This window comes from Phyllobates terribilis, unplaced genomic scaffold (genome assembly GCF_046119375.1).
Source record: "Phyllobates terribilis strain yellow unplaced genomic scaffold, ASM4611937v1 Scaffold_4__5_contigs__length_816908805, whole genome shotgun sequence".
NCBI classification, from domain to species: Eukaryota; Metazoa; Chordata; class Amphibia; order Anura; family Dendrobatidae; genus Phyllobates; species Phyllobates terribilis.
The window spans coordinates 110,903,677-110,917,205 of NW_027362764.1; the positions used below are offsets into that span (position 1 = coordinate 110,903,677).

Consider the following 13,529-nt stretch of genomic DNA (forward strand, 5'->3'; position numbering starts at 1 on the left):
ATATATATACACATATGACAGTTTATATCTGGGTGGAATGGGGACATATCACACTTCCTAAGGATTTCATTTACACTATATTGTTTGTCCTATTGCTGGAAAATTCAGGTGATTCATCATGTTCTCCAAAACACCTGATCCCTATTCCCTAGATATCACGCTCTCAATGTGACAGGAATATAGCAAGCTATGGCTTTTATATCTTGAAAGGCCAAGGTGATAACTCTTTTGGGACTTAAGCCTTTCGCCTATTGATGAGTTCCATTTTTTTGCTAATGCTTTTTCTTTGCTCACTCCTAACAGCCCCCTGACTGTGGAGAAGGGTCTGGAATTATTAAACGAGGTGGCCGCGCTCCTGAAGCAGCCGATGAATGTGTTCAGTGATGTCAGGTAGGTTTCATTATCTACCCACGCTCATATTTTATTCCCCTCTGCTGTGTCTTTTTCTAGTAAAATTGTTGAGGAATATTTTGAGGCGTATTCTAAATTAAAAAAAAGAAATGAGGCCGGGTTTTTAAGTAAATTTTAGTGAAGAAAGAAAGTCGTGTCGTTAAAGATATAGCCGGAATATTCTATTTGATGAATAATGCTTTATCATTTTACTGTGACAGAGGAAATTGCAGAATTTTCTAACATTTCAACACATCCACAGAAATATGGAAAGGATCAGCATGCAAATAGCGGCTTGTACTTTTAATAATAAGATACAAATCCACCAGAAATACGATAAATGGTAGATTTTTAGTTAGGAAGAACAGACCGGACTTTTTTATATATAAACCATTATGTATGGTAAAGTCAATACAATACCGTATCTGGTGTACTTTACATTAATTAGTCCCACAGATGATATCTAGTACTGAGAACTGGCTGTTGTGCTGTTTCCATTGTATTTTTTGTTTGTTATGCTGAATGATGAGGGTTCTGGTCAAACATTGATGGCCTGTCCTAAGGTGGACCATCAATGTTAGGAATGGGCAAGACCCCTTTACATAACACATTTATTTGGCTGTTTCTATGCTTGTAGAGAAATCAAATAGGCGTATTCTGACATGCAAATATATATATAATACATTTTTAAAATAAAGCAACAAAAATGGAAAAATGTGTTTTTAGAACGGAAAATTTTAAATAGGCAAAGGTAGCCTATGTTCACACATGCAGTATTTATCTTCCTTCAGATTCACATTGTAATTTGACAGCCTAAATATTAGAATGTCTATGGACACCTGACTAAATTATTATAAATCAAAGGGGTCCATCAGGAGCCATTATGGTCAATTGAAAAATGGACAATCATCGATCTATCTTATCTGTCATGGCTCGACCTTAGCTTTACTCCGCATCACATAGGTCAGTGATGGTGAACCTTTTAGAGACCAAACTGCAACCCAAAACCCACTTATTTATTGCAAAGTGCCAAATTGGCAATTTAACGTGAAAACAACTCGTACATTAGCGCGCTATAGAGTCTATAGCATAGAGCTTGTAAGCACTGCACTCCAAGCCTAAGATACTAGCCACCGATTGCAGGGGAGGTCTGTTCTTGAGAATGGAGAGGATTTTTAATCAAAATTAAAATTGTTTTTACAGCCTCTTTGCAATTGTAACATGATGAGAATAACCCTTTAAGCCAGGGATGTTAAACTCCAATACTCAGAGGGCCAAAGTTAAAAGCTTGGACAAAGTCGCCGGCCAACCTTGATATATGTTAAAAATATGTGTACAATTGAGCATGTTTTTCCTTATCAAATAAAATGATTAACTTTTGGTATTATAGTGGAATAATAGAATATGTTATTTAAGAGCAGTAAAAAGCATATGACCCAATAGCCTAATTTAAATATGAAATAGCAAGGGATAAAAAACCTTGAATAAAACAGATAAAGTATGATGCAAACAAAAGTACCCCGAAGCACAGAATGATACCCCCACAGTGAATTCCTCCACACTCACAGTATGATGACCCTACTGTACCCCTCTCCCTCAATCCCCCAAGCAAAGAATGGTGACCTCCATCGCAGTATGATTCTCCAAGTGTAATCCCCACACAGCCCTCCATACAGTATAATGGGCACAAAAAGTCCTCCATACAGTATAATGGGCCCCACATAGTCCTCCATACAATGTAATGGGCCACACATAGTCCTCCATACAGTATAATGGGCCCCACATAGTCCTCCATACAGCATAATGGGCCCACCATAATGCTCCATACAGTGTAATGGGCCCCACATAGTCCTCCATACAGTATAATGGGCCCCACATAGTCCTCCATACAGCATAATGGGCCCACCATAATGCTCCATACAGTGTAATGGGCCCCACATAGTCCTCCATACAGTGCAATGGGCCCCACATAGTCCTCCATACAGTGTAATGGGCCCAACATGATGCTCCATACAGTGTAATGGGCTCCAGATAGTCCTCCATACAGTGTAATGGGCCCCACACAGTCCTCCATACAGTATAATGGCTCCACATAGTCCTACATTCTGTATAATTGCTCCACATAGCCCTCCATACAGTATAATGGCCTCACATAGTCCTCCATACTGTATTATGGCCCCAAATAGTGCTCCATATTGAAAAATGGGCATACATGGCGCTTCATACTGTATAATGGCCCCACATGACGCTTCGTACTGTATAATGGCCCCGCATACTGCTCCATACAGTATAATGAACCCACATGATGCTCCATACTGTATAATGGTCGCACATAAAAAAAATAAAAATAACTACTCACCTCCGCCCGTTCCAACGCTGATCATATATCACAGTCCTACATCTCCTCACCACTGCCGCCGCCACTCTCCTCAGGCTGCGCGCCATCCCCTCAGTATGCTCACAAGCTGATGAGAGTGTACGCGGCCTGATGAGAGGGCACGCGGCATGATGGGAGGGCATGCTGCCTGATGGGAGGGCACGCGTGCAGGGGAGAGTGACCACGGCGCTAGTGGAAACCATCAGACTGCACGTGGATGACATCTGAGTGCAGTCCAACTTCTACAGACTGACAGAATGGAGAAATCTTTCTCTCAGTCTTCTCCTCAACCAAGAAAATCGGATCACACTATTCTGATATGCTGACACTCTGATCAAACTCTGATCAGAGTGTGATTTGCATAATCAACCTGATTCTCTCGGATGAGAGAATATACACTTTTGCTTAATGTCACTCATAATCTGTACAATTCAATTGAAAAATAAACTGAAATCTTTTCGAGAGGAAAAAGTAAAATAAAGAACTAAATAATGCAGCTGTGTAAATATCACACTCTTAAACGAATACTTTGTTGAAGTATCCTTTGAATTTGTGACAGCATTCAGTCTTTTTGGGTAGGAGTCTATCGGCATGGCACATCTAGAATTGGCAATCTTTGCAGTAGCGCTCCAGATCTGTCAGATTACGAGGGCATCTCCTGTGCACAGCGCCCTCTTCAGGTCACCCACAAATTTTCAATTGGATTCAGGTTTGGGCTCTTGCAGCAAACATACGTTTTGGACTTATGGCCAAAAAGTTCAACCTTGGTCTTATCAGACCATAACACATTTTCCTGCATGCTTTTGGCATATTTGATGTAGGTTTTGACAAAACATAAGACTTCTGTCTTACCACCCTACCCCACAAGCCAGACATATGAAGAATATGGGAGATTTCTGTAACATTCTCAAAAAGTACTTGACAGAATTTCCTGCTGCTCCTTTAATGCTGCTGTAGTACTCTTGGCAGCTTTCCCAACCAATTTTCCTCTTGTCTTTTCATTAATTTTTGAGGGATTTAAAATTTTGGGTAATGTCACTGTTGTGCCACTTCTTTATGACCATTTTCACATTGTTCCATGGTAGGTCTAATGCCTTGGAAAAAATGTTGTACCTTTTTTCTGACTGATAACTTTCAACAATGAGATCCATTTGCTGTGTTGTAAGCTGTTTACAGACCATGGCTTTTTCTTGCTATGATTTTTTTACATGAAAAAAAAAACCTGGCATTTTAACAGGGGTGTCCACACTTTTTATATCTGTAGGTTCAGCCGGAATACATACCATAATTTAATTAGGTTTTGCCCATAAAAAGGCAAACATTTAAAGACAGATGGGTCATTCTTTATTTTTACACTTGGCTTTATATATCTTGATATAAAAGGTGCGAGAAGGCCCGTTTAAAAAAAAAAAAGATTTTGTGATACTCTGTCAGGAGATGTTTATGCTCTATGTGCCTTCATGTGGCCACCACGTGGTTATGATTAGTGTTGAGCGAATTTGTTCGGCATTTCAAATTCGGGTTCGTGTTCGGGGTTCCGGCTTGTTCGCGCTAAAAAATCGGCTCCGCCCACGAACATCCCTGATTTGCCACACTGCTGTCACGCAGATGATCAACAGTTATGATGTGAATTGCTTTCATAGCATGTCAAGGTAATGTATTGAATTTATACTTAAGAAAATTAGAGTTCTTAAAAAATTGAATGGGTGGAGAAATCTGTATGTCTAGGGAATACATCCAGCAGCATATTATAAAAAAATTCTTTTTCTAATAGTATATATTATGTTATTGTTTTACGTATGTTGGTCATTATCTTACTCGATGCAATATTCTTACTGTAAATTCAGCATAAACTGATCTTATGTGTTGATCTGTATTATATCTGAAGAATAACATAAATTGTACATATGTTCTAAACAATCATTCTATTCCCGAAAACGCAGCCAAATAACCTTGAAATGTGGAAAATTCAATTTTCATGACATATTTGCTAGAAATACCATTTGTAGCACTAACAGATCTTAGTAGAACTATTAAGGGACCTATACAAGTATAAAAAATGGCAAGCTATACATCCATATGAGACTGATTTCCTTTTATTATTGCATCACAAATTTTATTATATGCCATAATCTTGTTTACAGCCCTAATAATCTGCCCACACCAATGGTTAATACTTTTTAGCCCATGGCTAAACATAAGACTAGCACTGTCATCGCATCTTTCTAATAACACTGCTTGAAAACTTACCTTCATCCAGAAGGCAGGAAAGATAAAATTAATGATGTAATATTGCAAAATGAGAAATAACGTGGAAGATTTCACGCCAAAGGGCTAGGCCTGGATAAAAACAATTGTCTGCCTTTATATGCACTGTGTGGAGGAAATTGTCTATGTAGTATCACAATAGTATACTCATAGTGAATACTTGGCCTGTAGCTGCAGAGGCATATCCTAATGATCCACAGTAGTTGTAGTTAAAGTGCAGATTTTAGGGGTTTTCCAAGTTCAGAATAATTTTTAAAAATGCTCTGCAGGTACCTTATTTCCGGATATGAAGTATGACGACACATCGTCAGTCTGGCTACTGGTGCGGGGCGAATTATTTTTAATTTTGCCATACTGTTCCTTTATTCAGTAGGTCAAGGGACATGAACTAATGTTTCATGTGAGACTGTCCATTGACCCTTTTTGTATGTTAATTTGTGGAATGCCTGCTGATTATTTATTGCATCAGCCCCTTGTGGTATACTAGTCTGCACAACTTGGAGGACAAATATGCAGTCTAATCGAACAATAATGGATTACCTCCCCCCACCTTCCCCTAATCCTGTGGAACAATGCCCTGAAATGAGAGCTGTGAGATATAGAAGGGCCCTACTCCTATCACCGGTGTGACTCTATAGTATGTCAGCCCAGGAACCACGGTTCCAGCTGGTGGAATACAGATCTGCTCCACTGCACATCACTGAGCCCCCAAAGTTGTTTGGAGAACCCAGGTTGGGCAATCAGGTCACCTGGCCACATACCTCACTGTGCTCAGTCATCTTCTTAAGCTTGCTACTACCTCCTCTCTGTGGGTGCCCTGCAAAAGCGGGGTGCTACTGGTTGGGGTAGTTGGCCCTGCATACCCCAAAGTTGCAGAACTTCTAATCGCCAGCGGAAGGGTGAGACTCTGTCATTTGCACCATCTTGTTTACTTGCTGGAAATGTACTATATGTTGTTGATTGTTGGTGATCCAATAAAGTCTTAACGGAGTGTGGTACCCTCACCCTGTGTTGTCTGAGTAGTGTTTTGCCCATGGGGAAGGAGTACGGGCATCCCGTGGGATGAGTCCTGGCCCGTTCGGTCTTTCTAAAGACAACAAGGCCAGCGGTCAAGAGCATCTGCTGACCCTTGTGTCTCCACATGGAGATCCCCCTGTGTCTCAAATCCACCATCATGGGGCGTGTTTGTTTACAGGCGCCACTTCTATTTCCACAGTTTCCCATAGTACACACTTGACCTCAACACATTCAGATGCCAGTGAACAAGCTGCCCAACACATCTCCCTCTTTATGTTCTTGCCCATCAAACCACCACCTTAGAAGCACATCACCGTATCAAGGTATTTATCATATGAGCTCACTGAGCTCTCTCGGGTAGCTCCTTCTTCTGTACAGTAGCAGAACGCCACTTATAATAGCAGCAGGACAAGCCATGAATATATACAGTGGGTACGGAAAGTATTCAGACCCCTTTAAATTTTCACTCTTTGTTTCATTGCAGCCATTTGGTAAATTCTAAAAAGTTCATTTTTTTTCTCATTAAAGTACACTCTGCACCCCATCTTGACTGAAAGAAAGCAGAAATGTAGAAATTTTTGCAAATTTATTAAAAAGGAAAAACTGAAATATAACATAGTCATAAGTATTCAGACCCTTAGCTCAGACACTCATATTTAAGTCACATGCTGTCCATTTCCTTGTGATCCTTCTTGATGGTTCTACTCCTTCATTGGAGTCCAGCTGTGTTTAATTAAACTGATAGGACTTAATTTGGAAAGGCACACACCTGTCTATATAAGACCTCACAGCTCACAGTGCATGTCAGACCAAATGAGGATCATGAGCTCAAAGGAACTGCCCAAGGAGCTCAGAGACAAAATTGAGGCAAGGAACAGATCTGGCCAAGGTTACAAAGGAACTTCTGCATTACTCAAGGTTCCTAAGAGCACAGCGGCCTCCATAATCCTTAAATAGAAGAAGTTTGGGACCATCAGAAGTCTTCCCAGACCCGGCCGTTCAGCCAAACTTGGCAATCGTGGGAGAAGAGCCTTGGTGAGAGAGGTAAAGAAGAACCCCAAGATCACTGTGGCTGAGCTCCAGAGATGCAGTAGGGAGATGGGAGAAAGTTCCACAAAGTCAACTATCACTGCAGCCCAGGGGCGAATCTAGGGGGGGGCAGGCGGGGCATGTGCCCCAGGCACAGCCGGCAGGGGGGGCAGTCGGGCCACCTAATGCGGCGGTCCGATGTGTCCCCCTCCCCCGGGCGGCTGCGTTCTGCTGCCCCCCAGACTGGGAGTCGGCAATTCCCTGAGCAGGGTGTCAAGCTGACACCGCGCTCAGAGAAGCTGCAGCGTGCCAGCTCACAGCGTTGAAGCTCAGATAACAGAATTAGAGTGACGCCAGCAGCGTGATCCGGTCATGTGATCACGCTGCTGACGTCACTCACCGGCACTGCAGCTGCAGAGGCGGCCATTGGTGGAAAGTGCTCCACACTGGAGCTGAAGACACCGAAGATGGAGGTGAAGATTGACCGGGGGTGGGGGGTGAGTTATGATATGGCTTGGGGGGGATGATTTATGATATGGCTGGGGGGGTGGATTTATGATATGGCTGGGGGGGTGGATTTATGATATGGCTGGGGGGGTGGATTTATGATATGGCTGGGGGGTGGATTTATGATATGGCTGGGGGGGTGATTTATGATATGGCTGGGGGGGTGAGTTATGCTACTGCTGGGGGGGATGCTTTATGATGTGGCTGGGGGGATGATTAATGCAATGGCTGGGTGGTGATTTATCATATAGTTGGGGGCTGATTTATTGTATGGCTAGGGGGGTGATTTATTGTATGGCTAGGGCGGTGATTTATGGTATGGCTGGGGGTGATTTATGGTATGGCTGGGGAGGTGATTTATGGTATGGCTGGGGGGTGATTTATAGTATGGCTGAGAGGGTGATTTACTATGGGGTTGACTTATGGTATGGCTGGGGGAAGATTTACTATGGGGAGAGATTTATTGTATGGCTGGGGGGGACATTTAGTGTGGGGGAGGGGTTGGGGATATTTTGTGTGTGGGTGATTTGGGCGGACACAGAATGGGGAGGATGGGTGCGTACGCAATATGGGGAGCGAGAGAGAGGAATGTATACGGACACAGTATGGGGAGCGAGGGTGATGTTATGTGTGCAGACCCAGTATGGGGAATTGAGGGGAATGTTTGAGGAGTTAAATATATGAGGAGATAGTATGGTTAGCAGGGGAATGTGAGAGAAGACAGTATGAGGAGGAGGGGGAAACCTGTGAGGCGACAGTATGGGGGGAGAAAAGTGTGAGTGGACACAGAATAGAGGCTGAGTAGTGTGGTGGAACAGTGTAAGGGCACAGTAAGCCAAGGGACGGGGGAGTATGATGAGGGGGAACAGTATAGAGACTGGGCCCTATAGGAGGGACACAGAGTGAGGACAGTGTGAAGAGGGGGCCCAGTATGGAAAGGAGGGGGCAGTGTGAAGAGCATGTACAATAAGAGGGACAGTGTGGAGATCATGTACCATAAGATGGACAGTGTGGGGGTCATATTTTGTGCAGGTAATATAGTGAGAGGCGATTATTTATTCAGTGGCTCAGTGTAGGGCAGATATTTTTTATTCAGGAGCATTATAATGACACTGCTATCTTTAAACAAGTTGGCCACAACTTTTTATTATACCCCCAATGCATCCCCCCGGGGACCATAAGTGTCTTTGTAATTACCTTCTGTTGCAGTTTCTGCCTGTGAGTGGCGCTATCGTGGGCCGCTCACAGGCATCATGTGACCCGCCACTGATGTTACGTCAAGTGAGGCGTGACATCAGTGACGCGGTCACCGCGGTGGATGCTGGGTTGTGGGCGGGGTATCCCCGCGCATCACACCCAGCATCCACCGCGCGCTTTCCCGATGAATGAGGACAGGGAGAGTGTGCGGTGGATGCTGGGTGTGACGCACGGGGTAACTCCGCCCACAACCCAGCATCCACCGGTGGATTGCAGAAGAGGGACCCCCGGCTGCATCTGGAATCATGACGTGACATCAGCGGATGTCAGAGCCGGCTGCAGCCGGGAGTCACGTGATGCCTGTGAGCAGCCAGCGATAGCGCCGCTCACAGGCAGTAACTGCAACAGAAGGTAATTACAAAAACACTTATGGGCCCCGGGAGGATACATTGGGTAGGTGATAATAACTAGTAGACAACCTCTTTAAGGGCATCATGTGGGAATGTGCTGCAGAAGACCGGAGAAGATGGAAGTCTGCAGAGACGGGCTATGGATGAGAAAAGTCATCATGGAGTCTGGACAAGATAGAGAAGAAAGAGAACGAATCTGGAGACAACATCATCTATCAGGTACCTGGATGTAAATTTTATTTGTGATACTGACTAATTCTCATATTTTTATTTATGTTGGGAGCATTAAAGGGGTTGTCCAGGTTTGTGATGAGTCTGCAGTCATTCTATGTGACTGCAGACTAGAGATGAGCGTTGTTCTACTCGAACTGTTCGCCAATCTCAAATTCGAGCTGTTTTGGGCGGTGTTCGAGCCGGTCGGCGAACACGAACAATTTGAGAAAAATTCGGCTGTTCGAGGTTATGTTCGATAACTGTTCGTGCACCAAAATCATAACTGGATTTTTTCTCAGTAATGATGAAAATTAATGTTAATACGCAGTTTGAGTGTACAGCGGGGCGGGGGGAGGGGCAGGGGATGGATCTCTGCAGGAACAATGAAGATCTCCATTTTTTTTTCTCTTTCCCGCATTTGCAGTGGGGAGGTGCAATCTGTCAGCCTATCAGCAGCGCACACACGGAGCGAAGTGCTTTTTTTCACACAAGCAAGGGCATGTGTGATTGGCAGTGTATGTCACATGTCCTTGCCCTATAAGACCAAGCCATTTTCCCCGTCGCCACCATTTTCTCACTGCTGCAGCTGCGTGTTAGACGGCACCGCTGTTGCTGTGTGCGCTATACCTTGTTAATTTCAAGCCAATTTTCGCACAAATATACAGATAGCTTGGGAGTAGGGAATAGTTGTGATTGCAGTCCTTTTAAGGACTAGGTTACAGCATTTCCTACGACTTTTATCAGGCAGGTCTGTGCTCTTAAATAGATAGATTGTGGGAGTAAAGACTAATTGTAATTGGAGTCCTTTTCAGGACTAGGTTACATCAGTTCCTATCAGTTTTTGCCAGGCAGGTCTGTGCCAGTGCTGTGCAAGTTTTTTTCACAGCATTTGGCTGAATCTAGCAAAGCTAATCCTTTTTGGCCTATTGCAGAGTGTGTTAGTCAGTGGAGTAGCCTATCTGTGTTGCAAGATATACCACCTGTGTATAGAATACCAATTTTTTTACTGCACCTAGTGAAGTAAAATCTTTTGGGCATAGCATCATTCTATTAGTCCATCTATACTGACCTCCATCAGGTTGCAAACTGAATATAATTTTTTTCTGCATCTAGCTCTGAAAAAATATTTGGGCTTCTAGCGGTGTGTGGGACTTGGTCTATTAGTCCATCTATACTGACCTCCATCAGGTTGCAAATTAAAAATAATTTTTTTCTTCATTTATCTCTGAAAAAATATTTGGGCTTCTAGCAGCGTGTGGGACTTGTTCTATTAGTCCATCTATACTGACCTCCATCAGGTTGCAAATTAAAAATAATTTTTTTCTTCATTTATCTCTGAAAAAATATTTGGGCTTCTAGCAGCGTGTGGGACTTGTTCTATTAGTCCATCTATACTGACCTCCATCAGGTTGCAAATTAAAAATAATTTTTTTCTGCATCTAGCTCTGAAAAAATATTTGGGCTTCTAGCAGTGTGTGGGACTTGGTCTATTAGTCCATCTATACTGACCTCCATCAGGTTGCAAATTAAAAATAATTTTTTTCTGCATCTAGCTCTGAAAAAATATTTGGGCTTCTAGCAGTGTGTGGGACTTGGTCTATTAGTCCATCTATACTGACCTCCATCAGGTTGCAAATTAAAAATAATTTTTTTCTTCATTTATCTCTGAAAAAATATTTGGGCTTCTAGCAGCGTGTGGGACTTGTTCTATTAGTCCATCTATACTGACCTCCATCAGGTTGCAAATTAAAAATAATTTTTTTCTGCATGTAGCTCTGAAAAAATATTTGGGCTTCTAGCAGTGTGTGGGACTTGGTCTATTAGTCCATCTATACTGACCTCCATCAGGTTGCAAATTAAAAATAATTTTTTTCTGCATCTAGCTCTGAAAAAATATTTGGGCTTCTAGCAGTGTGTGGGACTTGGTCTATTAGTCCATCTATACTGACCTCCATCAGGTTGCAAATTGAATAAAAAATTTTTCTGCATCTAGCTCTGAAAAAATATTTGGGCTTCTAGCAGTGTGTGGGACTTGGTCTATTAGTCCATCTATACTGACCTCCATCAGGTTGCAAATTAAAAATAATTTTTTTCTTCATTTATCTCTGAAAAAATATTTGGGCTTCTAGCAGCGTGTGGGACTTGTTCTATTAGTCCATCTATACTGACCTCCATCAGGTTGCAAATTAAAAATAATTTTTTTCTGCATGTAGCTCTGAAAAAATATTTGGGCTTCTAGCAGTGTGTGGGACTTGGTCTATTAGTCCATCTATACTGACCTCCATCAGGCTGCAAATTAAAAATAATTTTTTTCTGCATCTAGCTCTGAAAAAATATTTGGGCTTCTAGCAGTGTGTGGGACTTGGTCTATTAGTCCATCTATACTGACCTCCATCAGGTTGCAAATTGAATAAAAAATTTTTCTGCATCTAGCTCTGAAAAAATATTTGGGCTTCTAGCAGTGTGTGGGACTTGGTCTATTAGTCCATCTATACTGACCTCCATCAGGTTGCAAATTAAAAATAATTTTTTTCTTCATTTATCTCTGAAAAAATATTTGGGCTTCTAGCAGCGTGTGGGACTTGTTCTATTAGTCCATCTATACTGACCTCCATCAGGTTGCAAATTAAAAATAATTTTTTTCTGCATGTAGCTCTGAAAAAATATTTGGGCTTCTAGCAGTGTGTGGGACTTGGTCTATTAGTCCATCTATACTGACCTCCATCAGGTTGCAAATTAAAAATAATTTTTTTCTTCATTTATCTCTGAAAAAATATTTGGGCTTCTAGCAGCGTGTGGGACTTGTTCTATTAGTCCATCTATACTGACCTCCATCAGGTTGCAAATTAAAAATAATTTTTTTCTGCATGTAGCTCTGAAAAAATATTTGGGCTTCTAGCAGTGTGTGGGACTTGGTCTATTAGTCCATCTATACTGACCTCCATCAGGTTGCAAATTAAAAATAATTTTTTTCTGCATCTAGCTCTGAAAAAATATTTGGGCTTCTAGCAGTGTGTGGGACTTGGTCTATTAGTCCATCTATACTGACCTCCATCAGGTTGCAAATTGAATAAAAAATTTTTCTGCATCTAGCTCTGAAAAAATATTTGGGCTTCTAGCAGTGTGTGGGACTTGGTCTATTAGTCCATCTATACTGACCTCCATCAGGTTGCAAATTGAATAAAAAAAATTTCTGCATCTAGCTCTGAAAAAATATTTGGGCTTCTAGCGGTGTGTGGGACTTGGTCTATTAGTCCATCTATACTGACCTCCATCAGGTTGCAAATTAAAAATAATTTTTTTCTGCATCTAGCTCTGAAAAAATATTTGGGCTTCTAGCAGTGTGTGGGACTTGGTCTATTAGTCCATCTATACTGACCTCCATCAGGTTGCAAATTAAAAATAATTTTTTTCTGCATCTAGCTCTGAAAAAATATTTGGGCTTCTAGCAGTGTGTGGGACTTGGTCTATTAGTCCATCTATACTGACCTCCATCAGGTTGCAAATTAAAAATAATTTTTTTCTTCATTTATCTCTGAAAAAATATTTGGGCTTCTAGCAGCGTGTGGGACTTGTTCTATTAGTCCATCTATACTGACCTCCATCAGATTGCAAATTAAAAATAATTTTTTTCTGCATCTAGCTCTGAAAAAATATTTGGGCTTCTAGCAGTGTGTGGGACTTGGTCTATTAGTCCATCTATACTGACCTCCATCAGGTTGCAAATTAAAAATAATTTTTTTCTGCATCTAGCTCTGAAAAAATATTTGGGCTTCTAGCAGTGTGTGGGACTTGGTCTATTAGTCCATCTATACTGACCTCCATCAGGTTGCAAATTAAAAATAATTTTTTTCTTCATTTATCTCTGAAAAAATATTTGGGCTTCTAGCAGCGTGTGGGACTTGTTCTATTAGTCCATCTATACTGACCTCCATCAGGTTGCAAATTAAAAATAATTTTTTTCTGCATCTAGCTCTGAAAAAATATTTGGGCTTCTAGCAGTGTGTGGGACTTGGTCTATTAGTCCATCTATACTGACCTCCATCAGGTTGCAAATTAAAAATAATTTTTTTCTGCATCTAGCTCTGAAAAAATATTTAGGCTTCTAGCGGTGTGTGGGA

General features: G+C 41.8%; 1 protein-coding gene across 2 annotated transcripts in view; it reads left to right on the top strand.

Moving 5' to 3' along the window:
- PTPRN2 (protein tyrosine phosphatase receptor type N2) overlaps positions 1–13,529 on the top strand; it is a 1,402,724-nt gene that overhangs the window by 545,233 nt on the left and 843,962 nt on the right. For both annotated transcript variants that reach the window (XM_073677683.1, XM_073677684.1), the window contains one exon: positions 304–390. In XM_073677683.1, the coding sequence (XP_073533784.1) occupies positions 304–390 (87 nt within the window). The remainder of the gene's footprint in view (positions 1–303; positions 391–13,529) is intronic.